Raw genomic sequence first — 24,584 nt, forward strand, 5'->3', positions numbered from 1 at the left:
GCAGCCACATTGCAGACCCCCTCTCTTTCCATATTTCAAAACGAACCAGCAGGGAGGGGGAAGTGGAGGATGGCTGGCTGGCAGGAGAGCCCCGAGAAGGTGTTCACCAAGAGGCTGCCTCTCAGCGGCCAGCGGAGGGGCCAGAGTGGGATATGGGAGGTCCTGAGGTGAATGAACCACGTGGCCACTTAAAAAAAAATCAGATTTTTATTAAAAAAAATTAATTTTTTATTAAAAAACTTTTTTTTCCAAACACCCCTTCTTCCCCTCTCCCCCCATTATCTGATAACCTCTAATCTACTTTCTGCCTCTGCAAACTTGCTGTCCCTAGTCATCTCTTTTAAGTATTATTATTCAATATCTGTTGCATGTGCTTTGCTTCTTCCACTGAGCATAATGTTCTCAAGGTTCTCCCGTTTCAGAACTTCATCCTTTCTTATGGCTGAACGTTATTCCGTTGTATGGCTTGACCATGTTGTGTTTGTCCATTCATCTGTTGGTGGATGCCCTAGTCGTTTCTGCCTTTTTGGCTCTTGTGAATAATGCTGCTGTGAACACTGGCGTGCAAGTGCCTGAGACCGTGCTTTCACTTTCCTTGGGTTACACTTGGAAGTGGGATTACTGGATCATATGGTGGTTCCATATTTGACTTTTTGGGGGGAACCACCATATTGCTTTAAACGTTTCCACTTACCCTGGGCTCGGGGTGGTGGTGGCAGGGCCTCAAGTCCTGCTAGACGCCCTCTTGCAGGAGATCTTGAGCAGCAACCAAGGGCGGGGGGGGGAGGGGCGGGGACCAGGCCTGGCTTAGGTTTCCTGGGTGCACTTCCAGTGGCAGCCAGCAGGGGGCAGCCGGCATCTCTGGGAGTGCCAGGCCCAGTGCTTGGGTTTTCTTTAGGTCTGGACCCTATACTTTCCTTAAGGCTCTATTTTAGTATTATTAGGAACCCAAGGATCTTGACACTTAACGTGTTCAGTCCATTGTAATTATTACTTTTCTTGATGCTCACATTGCCCCACCTTGAGTCAGTGGCAACTTCTTCTTGACAGCTTAAATCAGAAAAGTGCAATTGTCAGTTGTCACTAAGCAGACTCACCTGTGTCTCTGTCACCCAGATCAAGAACAGCACGTCCAGCCCCCAAGAAGACCCACCTGCCCCCTTTGGTCTTTCTCCCACCCTCGAGGAACCACTGTCCCATCTTCCCGCCCCTTAGATTAGGTTAGCACTTCTATCTTTTTGTTTTTTTTACACCCAAATATATTCCTAAAAGGATACAACGTGTACGCTGATAAATTGCTACTTACAGGTGACATAAAGATGCTGTAGGAACAAAGATCAAAAGGCAAACTAAATCTGAAACCCTAGAGTTCACTTCCTCTGTCGCCATTTTTGCTCTCCTCTACTGGGAAAGTCTGCAGTCTTCCATCTCACTTCTGGGGGTGGGTGGTCCCCCACAAATCCCCCTAGTGGTGGCCCATCTGCTGGACAGAGGATATGAGCTGCTTCTTTGTCACCCTCCAGCCCTGGGACCTTGGGTCACCCCCCAGAGGCCCTGCAGCTGGGAGGCTCGACCCGCTGCTGTGCGTGGAGCCCTGTGTTTGCTGCCTTCTAAGCCCCCAGACACGGGGCCTCCTTCTCGGGAGGGCGGGGTGTGTCACCTGATGCTGTGCAATCCCAGTCAAAACAGGTCATCGTGGTCAGTGCTTCCCACTTCTTTCCCACCTCTGCTCCTTCAGTATCTCTTAGTCACCTCCCCTTGCACTGACTTTTTCTTGGCCTCTGTCTTAGTTCTCAGGGATGCCATGATAAAGTCCCGCAAACCAGGGGGCTAAAAACAACGGAAATGCATTCTCTCACGGTTTTGGAGGCTCGAAGTCTAAAATCAAGGTGTCGGTGGGGCCATGCTCCCTCAGAAGGGGGAGTCTGCCCCTGGCTCGCTCCTGGCCTCTGGGGTTGCTGGAAGTCTTGGCGTTTCTTTTCTGGTAGCCCCTCACTTCAGCCTCTGCCTCTGCTGTTACATGTTGTCCTCCCTTATGTCGGTGCATCCAGATTTCCTCTTCTATGAGGACACCACTCGTCTTGGATCAGGGCTCACGCCAAACCAGTTTGACTTCACATTTGCTAAAGCTGCTGAAATGCAATATATAGTGGGGATTTATTAACTTGCGAGTTTACAGTTCTGAGACCGTGAAAATGTCCAAATCTAGGCATCACCAAGATGATGCCTTCTTCCTGAAGACAGGCTGCTGGCGATCTGGGGCTCCTCTGTCACATGGCCAGGCACATGGTGGCGCCTGCTGGAAGCTTCTCTTCTGGGTTTTGTTGCTCCAGCTTCTGGCTTCAGTGGCTTCCTCTGCTTCTGTGGCTTTCTCTCTCAGCTTCTGTGGCTTTTTCTCTCTGTCTTCTGTGTCTTTCTCTCTGCATTTCATCCCCTTACAAAGGACTCTAGTAAGAGGATTAAGACCCACCTGGGGCAGCCTCAACTGAAATAACCTAATCAAAAATTCCCACCCACAGTAGGTCCACACCCACAGGAATAGATTAGCTTTAAAAACATGATCTTCTGGGGCCTATAAAGCCTCTAAACCATCATACTTCATCTTTTTTTTTTTTTTTGACATAATTGTATTAAGATATAGTCACACACCATATAATCCATCTAAAGAATACAATCAGTGTTCACAGGATCATTGCATATTTGTGTATTCATCACTATGAGCATTTTTAGAACATTTGCATTACTCCAGAAAAAAAAATAAAAAGAAAAAAGAAGACCCAAACATCCCATATCCCTAACCCCTCTTATCGATCACTAGTATTGCACACCACCCAATTTTAAGACTTAAATAGAGGTAGGTTAACTGAGAGAGATCACTCGTCATCTTAACCAGCCCCATCGACAAGGACCCTGTTTCCCAATAGGGTCACCTCCATGGTACGGGGTTTGTGGGCTGGGGGGCCGCAGTTCACCCCCATCAGCCCCTGACGGTGCCTCTGCCCTGCAGACCTCGCTATCTCAGGACAGCGGAGCCGCTCCGATGCTGGACTACGGGGCCTCCATGGACACTGCAGGCCAGGGGGGCTCCTCGGACTGCCCGGAAGCGTCCACCCCGCCGGAGGAGCACCAGCCAGCCCCAGCCTCGCCTCCCCACAAGCCCTTGGAGAATGAACTTGATTCCTGGGACGTGGAAAAGGAGCCCCAGGCCGCAGGGTGGAGCGGCCAGGACCCGCTGGACGGGGACAGGGACCCGGACGGGGACACGCTGTCGGAGAGCTCCCTGAGTGTGTCCGAGTCGGGCGTCGCGAGAAAGCACAAAGGTATCTGCTTCTGCCGCCCAGCTGGGCCCGGCCCCGCGGGGGCTTGGCCGCGTGCGCCACTTTCCAAGCTCAATTTTTGTTCTTGTCGTCTGTTTTCTTTCCCTTCATCCTCTACAAAGCCCATCCATCCTCAGCTTACCCACCCCTCAAAAACACCCTGTGCCGGGGGCTTGAGCCTGCTTGGAGCCTGGGGTTGGACTGGCAGCCCCTGGGGTGGGCGGCATATCCAGGACCCCTGCTCAGCGTGAGGGGCTTGTCCTGATCCTTTGATGAGCTCATCTCTCTCCACTGGGGGGCCGGTTTTTGTTCCTGCCTAGAACTGCTCTTTCCCCTATGGCCACTCTTGAGGCTTTACAGGGGTCCCCAAAAGCCGTATGATGATGGGACAGAGACTCAACAAAGTGGGGCAGAGACTGGGTTTTCCTTCAGTGGCAGAGATCAGCCGCTCAGAGTCCCCCCAACTGAACAGAACCCAACATCACTGCTTGAACCTAAGAGGCTCTATGGAGAGATAAGCCAGCAGCTCCCGAGAATAATTTATTGGTGACCTTAACTGTGTGTGCAGGAAGGAGGTAATCAGCTCACTAATTGGCTGTTTTCCATCAGTACTTGACAACTGTAAGCGTCTCACTCGTGTGCAGTTTTGTGCAGGCAGTGCCTTGGCCATCATCGTAACCCAACTATATTTGCCGAGGGAGAGTGGTCAGGTGGCTTGGCGCCCGTTCCAGATGTGGGACCCGGGTCCTACCCTTCAGGGAAGACGCCCCGAGCCTAGACCTCCTTGTCAATCTGACAGGGATAGCGCCCAGCTCGGTGCCCACCTTCCCCGGAACTCTCCGAGCCGAGCAGAAACAAGGAAACCCAGCGTGGGAGAGAGGGTCCGCTGGAGAGGTAGGTGAGGCTCAGGGTCAGCTCTGCTGGGGGCTGAAGGCACCCCTCCTCACAGCAGGATGCGACGCCCCAATGGCGTGCCCACGAGGACGGCGATGGGGAAGGTGCCCTTGCCCAGCTGTGGCTTCTCCTCGCCTTTGTTCTCGCTGCTGCAGGACAGCGGTTCTCAACCGGGGTGACTGGGCACCCCCCAGGGGACTCTGGCAATGGAGGAGACATTTTTGGCTGGCCCAACTGAGTGCTGGGTGTGTGTGTGTGTGTGTGTGTGTGTGTGTGTGTGTGCTTGTGCTACTGTCAGCTCGTGGCAGGGATGCCACTAAACATCCTGCCACACCCAGGACGACAGAGAATGGACCGGCCCCTATGTCCCTGGTGCCAAGGGTGGAAACCCTGCCACAGAACGTCCTTCTGTCTGTCCTTGCCCCACCTCTTTCCCTCTTTTTGCTTCATGCCTCTCGTGCTTCATGTTGTGCAGTCGCTGCTTTCTCCTGTGACCCACCCCCCTGCCTATGTGAATGGGGAGGGAGAGGTGGGAGTAAGAGTTAGACAAGGGAAGAGAGAAAGGGGACAGAATCCTGGCTTGCAAAACAAAGCCACTTGCCTCGGGCTGGCTGCTGGGCCCGGTGGCCTTGGTCCCTGGGCCAGAGACCGAGGGGCCTGCAGTGGCTTGGGCAGCTGGGGCCTTGGGCGTGACCTCTGCGTCAGGCTCCGTTGCTTCTTTTAGTATATTGGGGCACAGAATGTGTAAAATGGGGCGCACGTGCTGGTCCATGTGGGACACACACACACACACACACACACACACACACACACACACGCCTCTGGCCTGTTAGGGCCAAAGGAGAAGAGGGGAGGAGCCCGGCTGGCTGCAGGCAGGGCAGAAATAAGGAGGTGTAGAGTGGGATGCCCCAGCCACCCCCTTTTCCCTAGGGGGTCCATCCCTCCTCTGCCCCCAGCCTCCCAGTGTCCCTCCTCTGTTCACCCTGCAATGCCTGGCCTTGCACACCAAAGCAGTCCAAAGACCACTGTCCGTTCATCCCGTCTGTTCCTCCTTCCCTCCCACTTTTTTTCCTTTCGGAGAGTTCTTTCCTTGGGTTTCCGTTGTCGTTTGTATTGTGGCCACCCTGTTCCTTTCCCCTCATTGGCTGGGTGGATGAACACCACCTCAAAAAGGCATCTGGGGGCCCTGGGTGTCGGGCAGGGGGGCCTGGGGCTGCCTCCAGCACGGGCTTCGGTTCCCCTGCAGAGCCCGGCGTCTGGGGAGGCAGCCGGGATGTGCAGCTCATGACCGCATGGACCCAAGCTGCTTTAAGAGCACGTGCTGGGCAGTGTTTTTAAATTGGTTTTTCATCCTGGCATTTTCCAAAAGATTTGTGCTCAGCCTCTCCATGCAACACTGTTGGAATCTGAGACGATTATGTGTCACGGCGCCAAACTGTTTTGGCTTTTCACCCCAAATTTGAAACTTGGGGTGTAGGAAGCAGCTCTGAGGAGTTTTCTCTCATTTTTAAACTTATCTTCAGTTTAAGAACCATCTGTACCTTCTGTCCTGGCAGGACCTTGTACTCGGTCCCCAAGAGTGTCTGGATGGCTAGAATTCTGCTGGAATTTTGCTGGCTGTAAGAGTTCACATCATGTGGCTCCAGCCAATTCTGGAAATTATTCCCAAAATCTAGGTTTATTTTTAGTTGGAAAAAAGTATAGATCGAGTTTTTGGAAAAAACTGAAAAATTTAAAAATTGCCAGATGCCCTGCACCATCTCTTCGTGTATATAATGTAAACGGCTCAGACGCTCTCTGTCTTTCTTTCTTATTTTGCTCTGGCATACTTTTTTCCCTTTTACTTCTCTGATCTCATCCCGCTCTCATGCCCTTTGTTAACTTAAGAGAATCTCTATGCCAACTAGAATTAATTGCTGCATGGTAAGTGTTGTAGTTTGCTAATGCTGCCGGAATGCAAAACACCAAAAATGGTTGGCTTTTATAAAAGGGGGTTTGTTTGGTTACACAGTTACAGTCTTAAGGCCATAAAGTGTCCAAGGTAACACATCAGCAATCGGGTACCTTTACTGGAGAAAGGCCATTGGCACCCGGAAAACCTCTGTTAGCTGGGAAGGCACGTGGCTGGCATCTGCTCCAAAGTTCTGGTTTCAAAATGGCTTTCTGCCAGGACGTTCCTCTCTAGGCTGCAGTTCCTTAAAAATGTCACTCTTAGTTGCACTTGGGGTATTTGTCCTCTCTCTGCTTCTCCCGAGCAAGTCTGCTTTCAACAGCCATCTTCAAAACATCTCTCATCTGCAGCTCCTGTGCTTTCTTCAAAGTGTCCTTCTTGGCTGTAGCTCCTCTGCAAAACATCACTCACAGCTGTACTGAGTTCCCTCTGCCTGTCAGCTCATTTATATGGCTCCAGTGATTTAACTCAGACCCACCCTGAATGGGTGGGCCAACACCTCCATGGAAACTATCCAATCAGAGTCATCACCCACAGTTGGGTGGGGTGCATCTCCATGGAAACACTCGAAGAATTACAATCTAATCAACACTGATAGGTCTGCCCACACAAGGTTACATCAAAGATAATGGCATTTGGGGGGACATAATACATTCAAACTGGCACAGTTATTTTCTCCTTGTATTTTTTTTTTTTTTTTTAAAGCGTAGCCTTACTACAAGAGAAGCATTTAGTATTACATCAGAGCAGGCAGTTGCTTCTCTGTCCCTTCCTTTATTCCTATGCCTCTCCATTTTTTACCTTCCCAGGTTGCTAGTGTTTCCATTTTCATCCTTAAAAGTATCTGGCTCAGGTTGGCATAGCACCTCCACCTCACCTGGTGTTTCAGTTTGCCAAAGCTGCCAAAACATACCAGAAATGGATTAGCTTTTATAAAGGGGATTTATTAGGTTACAAATGTAAAGTTCTAAGGCCATAAAAGTGTCTGAATTAAGGCATCAACAAGAGGATACCATCACTGAAGAACGGCCAATGGGGTCCAGAACACCTCTGCCAGCCGGGAAGGCACGTGGCTGGTGTCTGCTGGTCCTTTGCTCCCAGGGTGCATTGCTTTCAGCTTCTGATTCCAGTGGCCTTCTCTTTAAGTGTCTGTGGGTTCTCACTTAGCTTCTCCGGGGCAAACTCTGGGCTTCATCTCTTAGCTGAGCATCTCCAAGCCGTCTGGATCTGTATTGGCTCTGAGCTCTCTCTCTTCCTGAGCTCTCTTACTAAGGACTCCAGTAAACTAATCAAGACCCACCCTGAATGGGCAGAGTCACACTTCCATGGAAATAATCTAATCAAAAGGTCCCACCACAGTGAGTCTGCACCCACAAGACTGGATTAAAAGAGCCCAGTTTCAAACTGGCATGCTTGGGCAGGGCCTGGCCCGTCCTCTGATGCCGCAGGCCCACCTCCCTGGGAGGGGTGACTCCCGTTATGTCCTGCACTTCTGCAAAGTAGCCATTTTAAAAATGGACCGTCTGTGGTTCAGATTGAAATCTAAAACCCTTTTGGGGGCAGTAAACTCATTTTTAAGCTTGCCTTCGGCCGTTGGCTTGCTACTGTTTTGGTTTGCTAAAGCTGATGAAATGCAAATGTACCAGAAATGGACTGGCTTTTATCAATGGGGATTTATTAGCTCACAAGTTTACAATTCTAAGGCTGTGAAAATGTCCAAATTAAGGCATCATCAGGACGATACCTTCTCTGAAGAGCCCGTTACAGGCGAGCTTGGGCTCCCCTGTCAGATAGCGAGGCACATGGTGACTGTGCCGGTTTGAATGTATTGTGTCCCCCAAATGCCATTGTCTTTGTAGTCTTGTGGGGCAGACGTTTTGGTGCTGGTTGGATTTGCTTGGAATGTGCCCCACCCAGCTGTGGGTGATGATTCTGATGAGATGTTCCCATGGAGGCGTGGCCCCGCCCATTCAGGGTGGGCCTTGATCAGTGGAGCCATATAAATGAGCTGACTCAAAGAGAGGGAACGGAGTGCAGCTGTGAGTGACGTTTTGAGGAGGAGCAAGTTTGCTAGAGAGGAGCGTCCTGGGAGAAAGCCATTTTGAGGCCAGAGCTTTGGAGCGGACGCCGGCTGCCTTCCTAGCTAACAGAGGTTTTCCGGATGCCATTGGCCATCCTCTGGTGAAGGTACCCGATTGCTGAGGTGTTACCTTGGACGCTTTGTGGCCTTAAGACTGTAACTGTGTAGTGAAATAAACCCCCGTTTTATAAAAGCCTATCCATCTCTGGTGTTTTGCATTCTGCAGCATTAGCAAACTAAGATAGTGATGTCTGCTGGTCTATCTCTCCTGGGTTCCATTGCTTCAGCATCTGGCTTCTTTATCTATGGCTTTTTCTCTAAACTTCTCTGTTTTTCCTAACTTCTCTAAACTTCTATGTTTCTCTGAATTTCTTCTCTTAGCTTCTGTATGTTTTTATCCTCTTATAAAGGACTCCAGTAAGAGGATTAAGACCCACCTTTAATGAGGTGAGTTACATTTCAATTGAAATAACCTAATCAAAAGGTCCCACCTACAATAGGTCTGCACCCACAGGAATGGATTAACTGAAGAACATACTTTTCTGAGATCCATAAAGAACTCCAAACTACCACACCTATCTACTGGGTTTTAAGATGGATTCTTCACTTAGCTATTTATGTCTGTTAGAACCCATAGAGAAAAACAGGAATAAATTTGGAAAGCTTGTCACCATAACGCTATAGTATGGAATAATTACTTTGGGATTCCTTCATACATTTGTTTATACTTCAGCTTTGTGGTTTAATTTTTCTTTTTTGCTAGAATCAGGAAAAGACAAATCCCCCATTTTAAACATCTTGGTATTTGCCTCGGATTTCATATAACCGCTCTCTAGATTTTCTCGTAAGGAATCTTGAAGGCTCTGGGTGGGGCCTCTGTCTTGCTTGGTCCCTCTTGGTGTACATAGGATGGCCTGGAATAGGTTGCAAGGTTTTATAAAATCAACATGGCAATAGCCACTCTTCCCTATTGCTGTCAACTCCCTAATCAGTACAGGGTAACACATTCCACGGGATTCCAAACCCAGCGTGACTTATCAAAATATTAGCTGTCATCGGTGGAGGCAGGCAGTCAGGTAACTCCACACAGAATTATTTCCCAGCAGACAAGGACCTGTGCTTTCCCGAGTGCTTCACCACCCCTGGAGCTGCCGCACCGTATAGCCAGTCACCCCGAAGGTAGCTGGGACTTAGTGGCCAAGTTCCCATAAACTTCACATTTGATGAGTGAGCCTGCTGACCCTGGTGATGGAGCTGCATCGCTAGAATGTTCTGTCCCACTGACGCCACCATTGTGCCTTTCTTGAGACTTAAATTGTCCCAGAAATCCTGGCAGAGTCCGTGCCCAGCCCCTGAGAGGCTGCGATCTGCCCATGCTGTCCCGGGGGCCCCTCCCCAGTGACCATGACGCCTTTTCCCGGCTGGCTACCACATGGGGACGGGACTCCCACCCCTTCAGCTTGTCTGCTGCCCTGAGTGCACAGAGGAGCTCGTGGGGTGTGAGAAGGTGGGCCGTGGAGCCAGAGCCTCGTGCCTCACCTGGCGCAGATCATGTCTCTTGAGCCTCAGTTTCCTCATTTGACCTACCACAAAGGATGTTGGGAGATTTCACGGGGGGTTCTAGCCCGGTAGTCTGGGTCCTCGCACGCCTGTCCTCTGCACAAGAAGCCAATGTTGTCCCCATGGAAGCCGGGAAAAGCCAAACTATGGGAACACGTGGGCCCTGATGAGTCATGCAGATGACTCCAGGAAGGTTTGCACAGGGGCACATGTGACGTTGAACGATGAAATTTTACAAAGCAGCAGGTCTGCTCCAGAGGCCCCCGCTCTAGTTGTGAATAAGGATGAATTTCCTGGAATTAAAGAGCAAAAAATATCTCCATCATGGGTCTGCCAGTGCTGGGCGTGGAAGCCGGTGTGTGGTTGGCTGCACAGGGGGCATGTGCCAGTCCCTAGATCGTGGGACAGACGGTGGCCGGTGGTCACTGAGGTGAAACCCAATCTGTTACGGAATCTTTATAGCCTGCTGATTTTATACACAAGTGAAAATCCTTGATCATCTTAATACAGCAAGAATTTGAATTTTGGGCTTAAAGTGAAATTTCATGTAAATGTGTGTGCTGGTTTGAATGTATTATGTCCCCCAGGAAAATCCATGTTCTTTGATGCAATCTTGCAGGGCAGACATATTAGTGGGGATTGAGTTGGAACGTTTGGATTAGGTTGTTTTCCATGGAAATCCACCCCACCCAACTGTGGGTGATAACTCTGATGAGATCATTTCCATGGAGGGGTGGCCCCACCCATTCAGGGTGAGCCTTGATCAGTGGAGCCATATAAATGAGCTGACAAATAGAAGGAACTCAGTGCAGCTGTGAGTGACATTTTGAAGAGGAGCTACAGCCAAGAGGGACACTTTGAAGAATGCACAGGAACTGAGAGAGGAGCTGCAGATGAGAGACAGTTTGAAGACGGCCGTTGAAAGCAGACTCTTGCTCCAGAGAAGCTAAGAGAGGACAAATACCCCAAGCGCAACTAAGAGTGATATTTTTGAGGAACTGCAGCCTAGAGAGGAACATCCTGGGAGAAAGCCATTTTGAAACCAGAACTTTGGAGCAGACGCCAGCCACGTGCCTTCCCAGCTAACAGAGGTTTTCTGGACACTGTTGGCCATCCTCCGGTGAAGGTACCCTATTGTTGATGTGTTACCTTGGACACTTTATGGCCTTAAGACTGTAACTGTGTAACCAAAATAACCCCCCTTTTATAAAAGCCAATCCATTTCTGGTGTTTTGCATTCCGGCAGCATTAGCAAACTAGAACAACGTGTTACAGCAATTGCTCAAAAATGTGCAGATTCCCTTTTTCAAGTATTTTGAACATAGCCATGCCCTGTGCAGATCCATGCTTCTCTCCGGCAGGGGTGCCTGCAGGTGGGGCTGAGTCCCCACCTCCCCTTGTCACATCCCAGAGATAATCAGAGGTGAGGAAGCCTCAGAAGACATCCTAGAAAATGAACACACTGCTTATCTCCCTGCGCTGGTCTGTTCCCCCAGGTGCAGCTCGTGGCCTCTGGCACAGGGCTCCAGTTCTACCCTAAAGGGCAACAGAGCCCACCCTGACCCAGAGCAGTGGCTCTCAACCCCAGCTGCATGGTGGCATCTCCCAGGGGTTTTATTGAAAATGCTACTGTCCCCATGTCCCCCTTGCCATCAGGTGGGGTGGGAGGGAGGGGGAGGCTCAGGAACGGGAGTGAGCAAGGTGAGCGGGTAGCTGCTGAGACCCCTGCTCTCCAGTGATGCTCACATTGAGGGAAGGCCGGTCTCCGGGGTCTGTCACTCTGGGACAGCCTGGGACACCTGGGTCCTGTCACTGAGGGCCCCTGACGCCATCCAGGGCAGGGACACAGACAGGCCCCTCTACCAGATCCTCCCCAAAACCATCTGATCTGGGAGAAACGAACGGCCCTGGCAATAGCTGTGGGCAGGGGCTCCTCCTGCGACCTCAGCTTCTGCTTGTCTAACCGGGAAGTCAGCAAGGGCTGCCGGGCATGTTCTGTGGACACTGGGTACCACGTCAACTGCCACTGATGGCACCACCCTGAGCCATTAACTGGAGTCACCGTCTTCGGGATTTTGTTCAGAGCTTTACTATACTTGAGACTGCAGGAATGCAAAGCAGTTTGCAAAAGAGGGTTCTGAGGACGGTAAAATAGACATCACTGTGAGAGCGACACTGGAGAAGCTGGTGGAGGACCGCACAGGCGTCTGGTGCAGCCGGAGGGGTCGTCAGTGGGCGCCTGATCCCACGGCTTTTCCCATCCCAGGAAGATGGACACTGTGGAAGCAAGGCTTCCTCCTCCCCTCGGAGGCTCAGCAGCTCCCAGCTGCTCAAGCAAGGCAGCCGGCAGGTGTCCACCTGGGGGAGGAGAAGGGAAGTGAGGCCCTTTCCAAGTTGGCCAAGCAGACACTACTTAAATTCCAGGACAGATTCACCTGCAGCTCTCATTATCAGCCGAAACTTACACTTGGCTATTTGAGAAATGGGAAAGACCCACCTGTGGCTGGGAGCCGTCAGCCCCGGTTCTCACACCACCCTGTGCTTCACACGTAGTTTTGTCTCTCCGAAATCAGAGAAGAAAAGGCTTGTTGAAGGGGGAAACAACACCGCCTCAGACCCACAGATCTAGGATCCTTTACTGACTTTTAGTAAGATCCCACCCTCAAGGAAATGCATTTATCTAAACAAATGGTGAGCTTCAGACTATTGCCTGAGCCCTGACCATTGCTTCTGAGAAATTGAGCCGCAGCTCTTCCGATCTGCCTGTTCAACATGGGAATGGGTTTTAAACAGAATAATGTAATTGATCCTGTACCCAAAAGAATTGTCCATGATGCTAACCATGGTAAAGAGCACACCTGTGTATTAAAAAGGAGAAAAAATGCTAACGTCTGGGCACCTGCCCGGACCGGTGACGTTGGATTCTCCAGGGGAGGGGTGGACGCCTGTCCTTTCACGAAGCTGCTGGGTGACCCAAGTGGACGCTGCGATACTGCCCCTTCCTGGCTCCTGACTCTTCTAGGCAACACGCCAGGGTTCCGGGGCCAAGCAGAACGGCACGCAGGGGGTGTCTGCGCCTTCATCGAAGTCACCTGCAGATCCACGGTGCTGGCTGCAACCGCTTCCTTCCTCCCTCCCCGTTTCCTCCTCCCTTCGGCTCCAGAGTCCAGACCAAAATGCAGCACAAGGAGGCCTGGGAGAGGGCTTTGGAGATTGGCCCTTCTGGAGGAGACCCTCCCTTTCTGCCAGGCGTGAGGGTCCCCTGGGCATCCAGTTGACCCGGGGTGGATGGGTTCGCTTCCTGCCCCCTGGGTGGAAATTCCGATGAAATGGCTCGACCCCATCAGTCCTTCCTTCCGCTCCTCTGTCCCCAGCGTGGCAGCCCCAACACTCATAAGCCCTTGGGGGACACCAAGGTCTGCAGCAGAGCCCCAGCCAGGTGTCAGGGATCAGTCTCGGCCGGGGGCGCCTGTGCCTGGGGCCCCCATCACCGCACCAGTGGGCGATGTCCCCAAAAGATGCCTTTTGATGTACGGGGTCGTCAACCTCGTGGCAATTGCTGGAAAATGTGCAGATCCCCTTTTCCAAGTATTTTGAACATAGCCGACCTTGCCAGCTCCGAGCCTGCCTTCCCTTTTCCCCGGGTGCCAATCCATGCTTCTCTCTGGCAGGTGGTGCCCGCAGGAGGGCCAAGGCCCCACCTCCTCCTCCCACACCTGTGCCCAGCCCCAAACTCTCCCACCCGGGTGGGTTCACCAGCCACCCTGGCACACCCTGACTGGGGAGTTTTCCTGGTAAGCTGCATTCTACAGGGATTTGAATGGCTCCCAGAACTGGCATTTTATGTCCAACAGAGGTAGCACGTTAGGCCCATGGATGAGTAAAATCATTTACACGTTTACTTGCCCTCCTTTTCACTCCCTTCCCCGCAATCCTTAAAACCCCTAGACACAGACTCCAAACTTCGGATAAATGTTAAAAAAAAAAAAAAATTCTGAATGATTCTTCCTAATAGATTTCTTGGTTGTAACCAAAGAGAAAATGAAAGAAAAAAAAGTAAGTTTTTCCAGCAGGTTTGACTGGATTAACCTCAGCCCTTCCTGGCACTCCCCCAGCTTCTCTGTGCCCCTGAACAGGGCAGAATGACCAGGCCAAGAAGCTCACCCTGAAAGTCAGGTCCAGCCAGTGGCCTCTTAAAGCAATTGGTGCACATTTGTTTCCTCTTAGTAAATGTTGATTATTTGAAGATCCATAGACAGGTCGGGGTTAGCTTTCTCTCCATGCCCTCTGCCACAAGGGGTGGCATGCATGTCGTTTTAGACATTCTTAAGAGAAGAGCAAATTAATATTCTTTATTGTCTCCATTGAAAGAGGAAAACATGGAGGACTGTGTGTGTATAGCATGGCTATTGGAATGCTTGTTGGAATTGCCTATCATGAAAAAGAATGAATTAACAAATTAATTATAAAGCTCCGTAACACAATGATGAGACCTGCCTTCTTGCAAAATCGTGAGCACTTCCATGCAAATGGTAATGAATTTCACAGGCCAGCTTGAAATGTTTACTCCCTCAGCTCCTTGGGCCTTGGTTAATAGGATGTTAAGCTAATTTGTAAAAGAGTACACACATTAGCACGTTCTTTTTCTAGCTGCTACATTAGCTGGCAGTTGATCTTAAGGAATCATCGTTGTTGAAATGGTTGTCGTTGCTGCTGCCTTTTTTCCCCTATTCCATATCCATGACCTGGCATCACAGACAGATGGGTCAAACCATACAAAGTTGAAGTTTTGTTGGTCACAAATGGTCAATCCTTGGCAATTTCATAGGGCTCTGCTTAAGAAATATACAGTAAGGTCTGCAGTTATAAAAATCCTTACTCCCAAAAGAACAGATGTTATTTTTCTTTCCTAGGAAAGTGATGGCCACCATTCTCAGAATCCTAAATTTGGTTTTATTAAAACCATCCTTGTTGGGGTATGCCATGGAGCTTTGCCATTTACACCTGTCTTAGTCTGCTGGGCTGCTGCAACAAAGAACACAGCCTGCTTGGCTTAAACATCAGGAGTTGATCATCTCAGGGTTTCAGAGGCTTGAAGTCTGAGCTCGAGATCTTGGCAGGGTCATGCTTTCTCTGCAGCCTGCAGTGCTTTGGTGGTGTTTCTGGGCTGGCTGTCGCTTCATCTCTGCCTCCGTCACCTGTTTGTCTCTCTCCCCGTTTACCTCCTACCATGGCCAGATTTCCTTTGTTTGTTTATAAGGACTTTGGCCCTAGTGGATGAAGGCCAACCCTGATTCAGTTTGGCCTCCCTTAACTAACAGGCTCTTCGGAACTCTGATTTACACATGAGCTCACGTCCACAAGACTGAAGGTGTGTCTTTATGGGGATGTGATTCAATCCACAACAACCGCCTTCCTAACAGAGGGAAGTGGGTGAGGAGGGAGGGCCCGGGGGTCCCGGGGAGAGGACAGCTCCTGCCGGCCACCCTTGGGTTTGACTAGAAAGCCAAATGACAGTCCAGACACACTGCGTCTGCTTTCGTAACCTTCTCGTTTCATCTCAAGAGCCCTAGGTTCCAGTTGCATTTCTCACGTGAATAGTGATGAGCCTTTCATTAGTGTCGTCTGAGCTTCTGTTTTAGATGGACGAGTCCTTGCAGTGCTCCGTCCAGAACGCTCCTGACCAGCTCTCTGTGCCTCTGCTCTTACAGGAGGAATTTTAAGGAAGGGCGCGAAGCTGTTCTCCCGCCGGCGACATCGACACAAAGACCCCGGCATGAGCCAGTCGCACAACGACCTGCTGTTCCTGCAGCAGGCGGAGGGGGCCAGGAGGAAGGGGATGACCCTCTCCAGGATCCTGAACAAGAAGCTGCTCTCCAGGCACAGAAGCAAGACTGCCATGAACGGTGTCCCCGGGGAACCAGGTGCGGGGCCCGCAGCCACGGCCCCCTGCGCCCCGACCCCAGAAGGCACACAGCCCCTTTAACCTCTGATCTGGGACAGAGTGTGCCCGCCAGCCGGCCCGGGCCCTGCTTGGTCCAGCTGGGTTTTTCCAACAGCTTGGTCTTGGGGGGAAAGTTCATGTCTCCAGGCAGGAGGTCTCCCACAGAGAGAACTGACAAAGCCCAACATGCCTGACGAGACCCAATGTTCCCACGTCCGAGGCTGTGGCCGCAGTTAAGAGTTGGAGTTAGATATTAGAAGGAGATTTATGTCTTAAACCAAATAACCTACCAAAATTGACTGGGTGGAGGGTGATGTCTGGGGGATGCAATTTTACCCACTCTGCACTCTCACAAGTGTCATTTTGGGCCCACGCTTTGACTCGTTTACAAAGAGGAGGCAACATCTGTCCCTGTGAACAGAATGGATGGGTCCCCTCTCGGAACTGGCTGTGCCGAATAAAAGTGTGCAGCCAGCCCTGGGGCCCGGGAGGTGGGGTACAGGCAGGACTGGGGGGAAACAGAGACATTTCAGTAGGAATGGGAACATGGTGACAAATGTAGGAAGACATTTGCCTTTGATATTAGCCATATAACTTGAAAAATTTTATGCAATTACTAAATATATCCTATGCATATTATGTTGAACACTTTCCTAAGTTTACTTTGAGCCTACTTGCAAATGGAAGATATGGAAGTTTTTCTGTACAGTGTCGAAAGCTCTCACACGAATGGGGCAGCTGAGCCAAGGGGGGTTTCCTCCCTGGCATACTTGCTAAACCAGAGTGCTAGCTGCCGGTCAGAAAGAGGTTAGGAGCAGGATGTGACAGCGAAGAGAACACATTAACCTCACATTCATGAATTTTCTTTAGTCCAAGGTTGATTTGCCAAATATTGCCAATAGCCACAACAAAGTAATTTTAGGACAAAAGAGGAAATTACTTTGGTCTCAGGGGTCAGTCTTAGGAATGGAAGTTTTGTAACAAATGGGCCAAACTTCCATCCAGTTCCATTTTTAAGCTCTTCAGAATTCTTCCTTTAAAAGTTCTTACCACTTTTGGGGTGCTTTTGTTTTGATTTGCAGTGACAAAAAATGATAATCTTGGCACACAATTTTAGTATTTCTATACATCTTTCAAACCGCTTTCCTCATTAGGATGCCTTTCTATTTAGCTTCAGTGCAGTTTTCACCAAGATCCACTCCTTTCAAATGTGTCTCTTATCATAGAGGCGTTCATTAAATAGCAGTTGTCATTGGGGCGAAATATTTTTGACAGCTTAATAAGATTCATTTTCCTCCAATAAGATTTAAAAGGCTGTTATGAAAACTTAACTTTTGTCATAAATATGAAATTAGGTGAGCTCCCACAGACCCTTTTGCTAGACCTTAAACATATATTTCAGGCATAATAGAGCCTCTGATGAACAAAAACCTTTCTAAAAACTAAAATTATGGCATATCCTTTTTTTTCTTTTCTTTTTTTTGCGGGAGGGATTCGAAAACTTTTAAGAATATCACTTTAAAATGCACATTTAAAAGTTCTTAAGAGCTTTGGGAATTATCAAGCAACTTTAACATAACTTTTTCACTGTACTTGTTTTAAAGATTATATTCCAATTTTAATCATTTTAAAATAGCACCAAGGTGTCCCCAGAGTTTAGTCGCTTTGATGTTTTGACTTGCAGTTTTACACACTGTTACCCTTGAGGTCGGCAGAACCTGGGACATCGAGAATTAATTCTAAGAGGATGTTATGTGTCTTAAGAATTTCAGACCCCATCAGAATTTTTCAGTACAGCTTTGAGGTTTTCTGTTGCGGGGGGATGATTTTGAAATTCAGGTGGAATCAGTTTATTCAAGTGTGAAGATTTCACGCTTTCAGATGGCGCCTTCTCGTGCTCTCAAAGATTTGTTTTCAACTGTTTCCATTCCCACATAGACCCCAAGAGTGTCCTGTCTCGTTTCACACCTCCAGCCAGGGCTCTGCTGCCTCAGTTTCTCTTGTGAGCTGGAGCCCTCCGGGGGACTCCACATGCAGCTGGGCTGCGCAGGCGAATTTAAAACGAGTGCAGAGGATGGCGTTCCTCTCCTTTGTGTCTGTCGGGCACACAGCAAACCCCTCAAGATGCAGTGGCCTTTTCTGGGGTCACCAAGGACACTACTGTAGCCGGGCGGTTGGGGGGGGAATCTGAAAGGAGACGCCCTCCTGGATGCGTGTTAGGGGGCGTCAGGGTAGCATCTTGAGCAAACTGATACTGTGAGCGCTTCTTTCCCAAGCTGTTCCCCGGGTGTGTTTGTTAACCGCTGTTGGGTATTTATGTTCAAGTGAATGTCATAAATGTTAAGCCTTGGTTAGGATCATACACCAAATGCTAAAAACACTAGTTTGTGAATCACCTTTAATTCCTTGCGTTTTTTTTTTTTTAATGCAAGCTTCAGTGGCTTGAGAGATTTTTATTTTGACTTGATGACAATTTTACAGAGTGATGTTTTAAAACCAGTTCCTCGTGAACACTGATACCTGCGTGTGTCTTTATCCCGGAACAAGGAGCCATGTGGGCTCTGAGGGGCTCGCAGCACTTCCACACTTGCTGTGTTTAAGGACGTGCATGTGTTCTTGGAGGAGGAAATGAGTGTGGATTCTCAGCGTGTGTGTATTTAGCGTAGCAGTAACGGAAGCAGAAATCTCATCGTTTGGTCAAGGGAAAGGTTTTAGATGGGGCACGTTACTGAAATCGAGTATCGAGTTTAAGTTCAGAGCCAGCCCTTGATCCCTTGCAGTCCTGAGCTGGCGGACGCTGGAAGTCAGACCGTATCCCTGCCAGATAGACAATGCCTTCTGCACTGCCCCACACCTGCCAGGACTGAATACCAAAGCATCCAGGGAGAAGGACACAAATCCTGCAAAGCAAACTCAGGTTACCTCTGATGAATTGTCTTTAGCATTCCTGTCTCATGTCTGAGGAGGTGTTAGAACTGAGGTAAACTGTCCAGTTGGCTCACCCACCAGCTGGTCAGTAATGTACCATTTGTATTTTAGGCTTATAGTTTTCTTTAATGTCACATCAACCCTACATTTAAAAAAATGAAGAAGAAAGATTTTCCAGGTGTGTGGACAGCTTGACGATCGAGTTGGGTGATAAATTCCCACTACAATGATTGTATTCCTCGCTAGCACTTTAAAAACAAATTACAGTCCTGCCCCAAACCAATGCAGTTGGGTTCTGGGCAGGTTTGTTTGGAGAAAATGGTTGAAGCATGAATGATCTGTTGAAGAAATAAACGTGCACATGAAACATGAGTTTTTGAGTTGCTTTTGCCCCCCGGTCCTGGGCTGCCTCTGGAAGTCTCCGAATGAGTGAGTGGCTTGGCTTTGCCAAATGCCTCCGTGGCCACTGCGGCCACCGTCCACTGACGCAAACGAGGCAGGGCCATCATTCATTTTTGCTTCTTCCTGGCTTAGTTCTCCGGACAGGTCTCTGCTAATATTCCTGCATGATGTATAAGCATCCTGTTTGGCCCAGGGCTCGGATCAGTGTTTCTGCCATGATAAATTGTGGCTGCTGTACACTGGGGTTCACCTTGGCCTGGGGTGAGGCTGGGCTAGGGGAGTGCGTCAGGGATGTCATTGTGTGGAGTGGCATGGGAAGGGGCGAGGCCCACATGAGGCTGTATTGTTGAGGTTGACCCCCTCGAGGATGGCCCTGTGAGCCGCATGACCTGCAGGGAGCCCTTCTACTGGGGAGCAAAGTGGGGGAGGGCTGATGCATGACCCCTGTAACGGTGGCCCCACCCCGGCTTGAGGCTGAGGGCTCCTGTGGGGCCTGGGGGGCCCGGAGGAGCAGGTGCCTGATGTGACCACATTTGGGGCTGTGTCTGCACCTGCACAAGGCCACGCAGAGGTGCCCGGGTTGGAGGTGCTCAGAGGCATCCTATACACCCCTCTACAGTTACTACATCATCTTCCCAGATTTTTTGGGTTTCCTTCACCTTCATTTCCCCTGCTGTGCCCAAGCATTACAGGACTGTTTTTTTTTTTTTTTGGAGAAGGGGTGTTGGGAAGTTGCCAGACAGACCCAGGACCCCCCCCCCCCGACCCTGCCTCTGAGCTGCTCTGACCCCGCCGTTGGGTGCAAGTGCAGGTGGTGACCCCTTCCCTTTCACATGGGATTGGCCTCTCGGGGTCCGGGTGGGGTCCCAGCCCTGCAGAGGAAGGGTCCATCTACAGAAAGCATCTGCTTCTGGAGAACGTCGATGCTTGGTGTCTCAGATTCCAAATCCCCACCTCTTGGTCCTGGATACTGCAAGGTGGCGGCCACCATGCACCTTGTTTGGAATTGGAGGTGCCCAGTGAGGCTCCCTTGAACCGACATTCCGGGAGGAGACCAGTGAGGTGCTGAGGGACCAGACTTGTCCAGTTTTCCAGCCCTCCTCCCCTGCTCCCCTGCTGCCCAGCTCCAGGTCCACACTGGCCAAATGTGTCACCTCAGCCTCTGGCATTCGCTGGGGGCAGTGCACCCCCAGCACCTGCACACATTCCTCACTTTCTAATGGTCTCCCCATAATGGTGGCTCGGCCACTGGGGCACCCAGGCCCTCCCAGTCACCTGTCACTGTCTTGGCCACTGTATTACTCGTCTCCCAGGCTCCCTGGCCAGGAGAGCAGTCCTGTACCTGCCGAGTGTAGGACAGTGTCCCCACCTGGGAGGGCAGTGATGACGTCAGCTGAACACCTCTCTGTAAGCACATCCAGGGGCTTTGCTTCCGCCCATCCTACCCCGTGCTCCCAGCACCCAGTGTCAGGGAACCGAGCAGGACTCAGGGAAGACGTACGTTAAAACATGCCATTGCCCGCAGTCACCCCTAAAGCTCCAGGGGCTGCGTATATATATCAATAAATAGCTTACAAAAAGGAAAATGCAGATTACTCACAAGAGGGCTGGAGGCGGGATGGATGACTTAGCGCAGTGCCCTCTCTGCAGGGACCCTCCTCCCCAGGTCCAGAAGCCTCACCTTTCCTACAGAGCCAGGCTCACCTGGGCGCCACACTGCAACTGTCCGGGGGAAATTGCCAGATTGTGCCCTGCACGTGAAACAGGCATTCAGAACTACTGGTTATCTTGACGCCACCGCGATTTATAAATTAAAGTTGAATTCTTAGGTGCCTTGGGCTTGATGTTTTAAACAAAAGCTAGAGAAAGATGTGAAACCACATGCTAATAGCAAACACTGATTGAGCACTTTCTACGTACCAGGAATTTTACAAAGTGTTTTATTTGTAGGAAAATATATGTAGACTCATATATTCTTTGAAACAACCCCATGAGATGGGAGCTAACTCAACTTTATGGATTAGGAAATCGAGGCACAGAGAGGTTAAGTAACTTGTCCAAATTCACACAGCCAATGAGGGGCAGAACCAGAATGTGAGCCCAGCCTCTCTGGCTGGGGAATCAGTGTCCCTAACTGTAAGTACCCCCCTGGCTTGTGTCAAATGGAGGGACTGAGGACTCATGATGGTGCTTGTTGTGGGAAAGACTCATGTAAGGTGAGATACATTGCTTTGCACATAGGAGAAATTAAATGATGTGCTGAATTAGACTGCTCTCTATATCTGCATAGCCAGAACTTTCTTTAAAAGCTAGCAGTGGGGAGGAGAGATGGTTAAGGATATGGGTTCATAATGGTCTGTCCTCAAGGAGTTTATATTTAAATTTAAAAACAAAACCAGACCTGTTGGGGCATGTTAGTTTGAAAGTCTCAGCCTAAGGCTACGGGCAGTGACTTGCCCGCCCTCGGGCCACTCAGTGAAGTGGTTACATCTTGATGCCACATCTAATCCCTGTTTGGGAAGAATAAAGTGTTCATAGGAAAATTCACTGAAAATACCCTAATAATGGACATATTCTCTGTATTTTTTAGCCTCTCCCAACTTCTTATTTTTCAAAATTCAAACCTACAGAATAGTTGCAGTAACCCATATTCTCTTCACCTAGATCCACCAATTTGGCCACAATCTAGCTAGCTAGCTATATCATTCATCCATCCATCCATCCATCCATCCATCCATCCATTATCCATATTTATGTATACTTACATCAATCCATCATCTATCTATCCATCCATTCATCATTCACTCTAAGTATCCATCCATCCATCATCTATTTGTTCATCCATCCGTCCATACTTGGAGATATTGACATTTCACCCCAAATCCTTTGAAATGCATTTTCTAAGAACAAATTCACCCTCCCATCATGCACTCAACAGTTACCATGCTTGGGAAACAACAGCGATGCAGTACCGTTACCCTCTACCACAGTCCATATTCAAATGTCCCCAGTAGCATTCTTTACAGTTATTTTTTCTTTTTCCTGCCCAAGATTTAGTCAAAGATTATAGACTGCATTATTTGTTAATAATGAAAATTTGACACAAACACCAAAACTTTGTTTTAAATTTTAGAATTCTGGATATAAATCTGGCTTAGTGGTTATTACTGCCACCCTTCACAGCAGGAATCCACTGAGCTCACCGAGAATTCTTTGGAAGATGTGGTGACCGTTGCGAGTGATCCCCAGCGCTGTGCTGTATGGACTGACGGGAGATATGGCTTGGGGTGGGGGACTTCTGCCCACACTGTCCGTGTCCCTGGGCCCTCTCGCTTTTGTCCGGGCAGGCTGGTGCCTGTACAGTGTGCAGAGGCCCAGCCAGCCATGAGGGTGTTCTAGAATTCCGAAGGGTGTCACCACAGGGGTGCGTGGGAGCGTGCATTGGCTGTAGAGGTCAGTCTAGGGCTCTCGGGGAACCCGGGAAAGGGTTCCAGGTGGAGGAAACCTGTGCAGAAGACCCCGAGAAGGTGCTGGGTGTGGGGTAGGGGGGTCAGACCCCCAAGAAGCGCCACCTGGAGGCCATGGTGGAACATTAGGAAGACGGAGGACCTCCCCCCCCCCCCACTTCCCACACTCCTCCTTCAGCTGCCTGGCGACCCCCAGACGGATGAACCAGATGCACTCAACCCTTCCCTTTGGATGGGTATCTCGTTAGGACTCCCCTTACACACCGCCGTCTCACACAAGCTAGGCCATCTGTAGGGGAAATTCCTGCACATGGAGTTCAGGGGTCAAAGGGTATGTGCATTTGGAATTCTGATGTTTTAGTTTCCTGGGGCTGCCGGAGCAAAATACAGCACACTGGGAGGCTTAAAACAGCAGAACTTTATTCTCTCTCAGTCCTGGAAGCCAGAAGCCCAAATCAAGGTTTGCAGGGTTTGGGTGGCGAGTGGCAGTCTGTGTTCTTGGCTTGGGGCCAGCTTGACCCCTGTCACACAGGCGCTTCTCTGCCTTCTACTGACTGTGTCCAAATCTCCTCTCCTTACGGGGACCCCAGTCACAATACATTAGGAACCAGCCACCTGGTTTGGCCTCATCTTAACTAACAACAGCCTCAAAGACCCTGTTTCCAAACAGGATCACACCTGCCTCCTGGGCAACATGATTTGACCCGGAGGAGACGGTTCCTCTAGCCTTTCAAAATAAACCCATCACCCTTTGTTTTCTACTCCAGTATGTTAAAATTATCCCTGTAGTTTTGTTTTTCTCCTATCACAGTATAGTTGAATAGCTCTTTCTACGCTGAAGAGCCATAGTATTTTCATTTCTGTGAACTAACCATAGACTTTGCTCATTTTTCTCTTGGGCTAGATAATCTTTTTCTCGATTCATAAAAGCTTTACATATATGAGACAGGAGTCCTTTGTGCTATCAATTTCACAAGATTTCCTCTGGCTTATCATTTCTTTTTTGAGTTTAACGGAGGTTTTAGCCAGGCAGAAATGAACAAGACGGTTTACTTCTCTGAATCCAAGAGACCACAGGACTAGCTGGGAGGGCCTTGGAGAGAAGTACCTGTGGCAGGTAGGGAGGAAGGAAAACTCGCATCCCAGTCTGGCCTCAATTTTGCTCCGACCCTGGTGCGTTTTCCAAACTTTTGATTCACCAGCATAGCCGGTGTTTAAGGAGGGGGTTTCAGGAGCCTAGATTCATAGCTCAGCTCTGCCAGGCCTCGCCCGCCCCCTCCCTCCGCTTCCCCCCAGTCCCGGGGGAGCAGGAGCCGCAGCTACCTGAGCAGGCCCTCGGGGCTTCCAGCCCGCACAGAAGGGGCCCGTCAAGTGTTCACTAGACGCAATAGAAAATGGGCAAAGATGGCAACACTCTTCCGGCCAAATTCAGAAATCATGATGATCGGCCAGGAAATCCTAGGCCAGTTTTGGAGAAAAATCCGACCCCCTCTCCCACCCAGGCCCCCAAATAGAAACTGAGGGTCGATGCGGCCATCAGGCGACAGGCAAAGGGAGCTGAGCGAGCTGCCCACGCATGTCAGCGGCGCTGGCCCCACGCGGGTATGTGGGCCCGGGCCCGGCCACCGGGAGAGGGTCGCGCTGGCCGCCGGACGACCCCTCCGACCCGACACGCGGCCCACGACCCCTTCCACGCGGCCCAGCACCCCACGACCCGGTCGCCAAGGGCCCGCCGGCCCAGACCCCGCGGCCCAGCGCTCCACGGCCCTGCAGCCCGCGTCCCCAGCTCCCCTAACCCCGGCCCCGCGGCCCACCGCCCCCGTCCACGCGGCCGCGGCCCAGGGGAACTACAACTCCCACAATGCCCCGCCGCCGGCCCGCGGCTTCCGGTGCTGCGCAGTTTCCGGAGCGGATCGCAACCCGGAGTCCGGATCCGAGCCCGCTCTGCAGATTCCAAAGGCAGGTAAAGCCCCGGGCCCCGCGCCCGCCGGCCGCCCCGCGCGCCGCCCCGGCCCCGGCCCGCAACCTCGACCCGCGCCCC

General features: G+C 50.5%; 2 protein-coding genes across 4 annotated transcripts in view; both read left to right on the forward strand.

Annotated features, from left to right (window-relative positions):
- The window catches only part of C2CD2 (C2 calcium dependent domain containing 2), an 85,679-nt gene extending 66,638 nt beyond the window's left edge, over positions 1-19,041 (forward strand). Inside the window, exons 13-14 of the mRNA XM_037831427.1 lie at positions 3,008-3,320; positions 15,514-19,041. Coding sequence (XP_037687355.1) covers positions 3,008-3,320; positions 15,514-15,788 — 588 coding nt within the window. The 3' untranslated portion in view covers positions 15,789-19,041. The remainder of the gene's footprint in view (positions 1-3,007; positions 3,321-15,513) is intronic.
- A 5,375-nt stretch (positions 19,042-24,416) lies between these two features.
- The window catches only part of PRDM15 (PR/SET domain 15), a 92,491-nt gene continuing 92,323 nt past the window's right edge, over positions 24,417-24,584 (forward strand). For 2 of the 3 annotated variants that reach the window (XM_037831415.1, XM_037831418.1), the window contains exon 1: positions 24,417-24,506. The gene's annotated coding sequence lies outside the window, so the exon portion shown is untranslated. The remainder of the gene's footprint in view (positions 24,507-24,584) is intronic. The other variant, XM_037831422.1, reaches the window with a different exon arrangement.

Source organism: Choloepus didactylus, chromosome 1 (assembly GCF_015220235.1).
Source record: "Choloepus didactylus isolate mChoDid1 chromosome 1, mChoDid1.pri, whole genome shotgun sequence".
NCBI classification, from domain to species: Eukaryota; Metazoa; Chordata; class Mammalia; order Pilosa; family Megalonychidae; genus Choloepus; species Choloepus didactylus.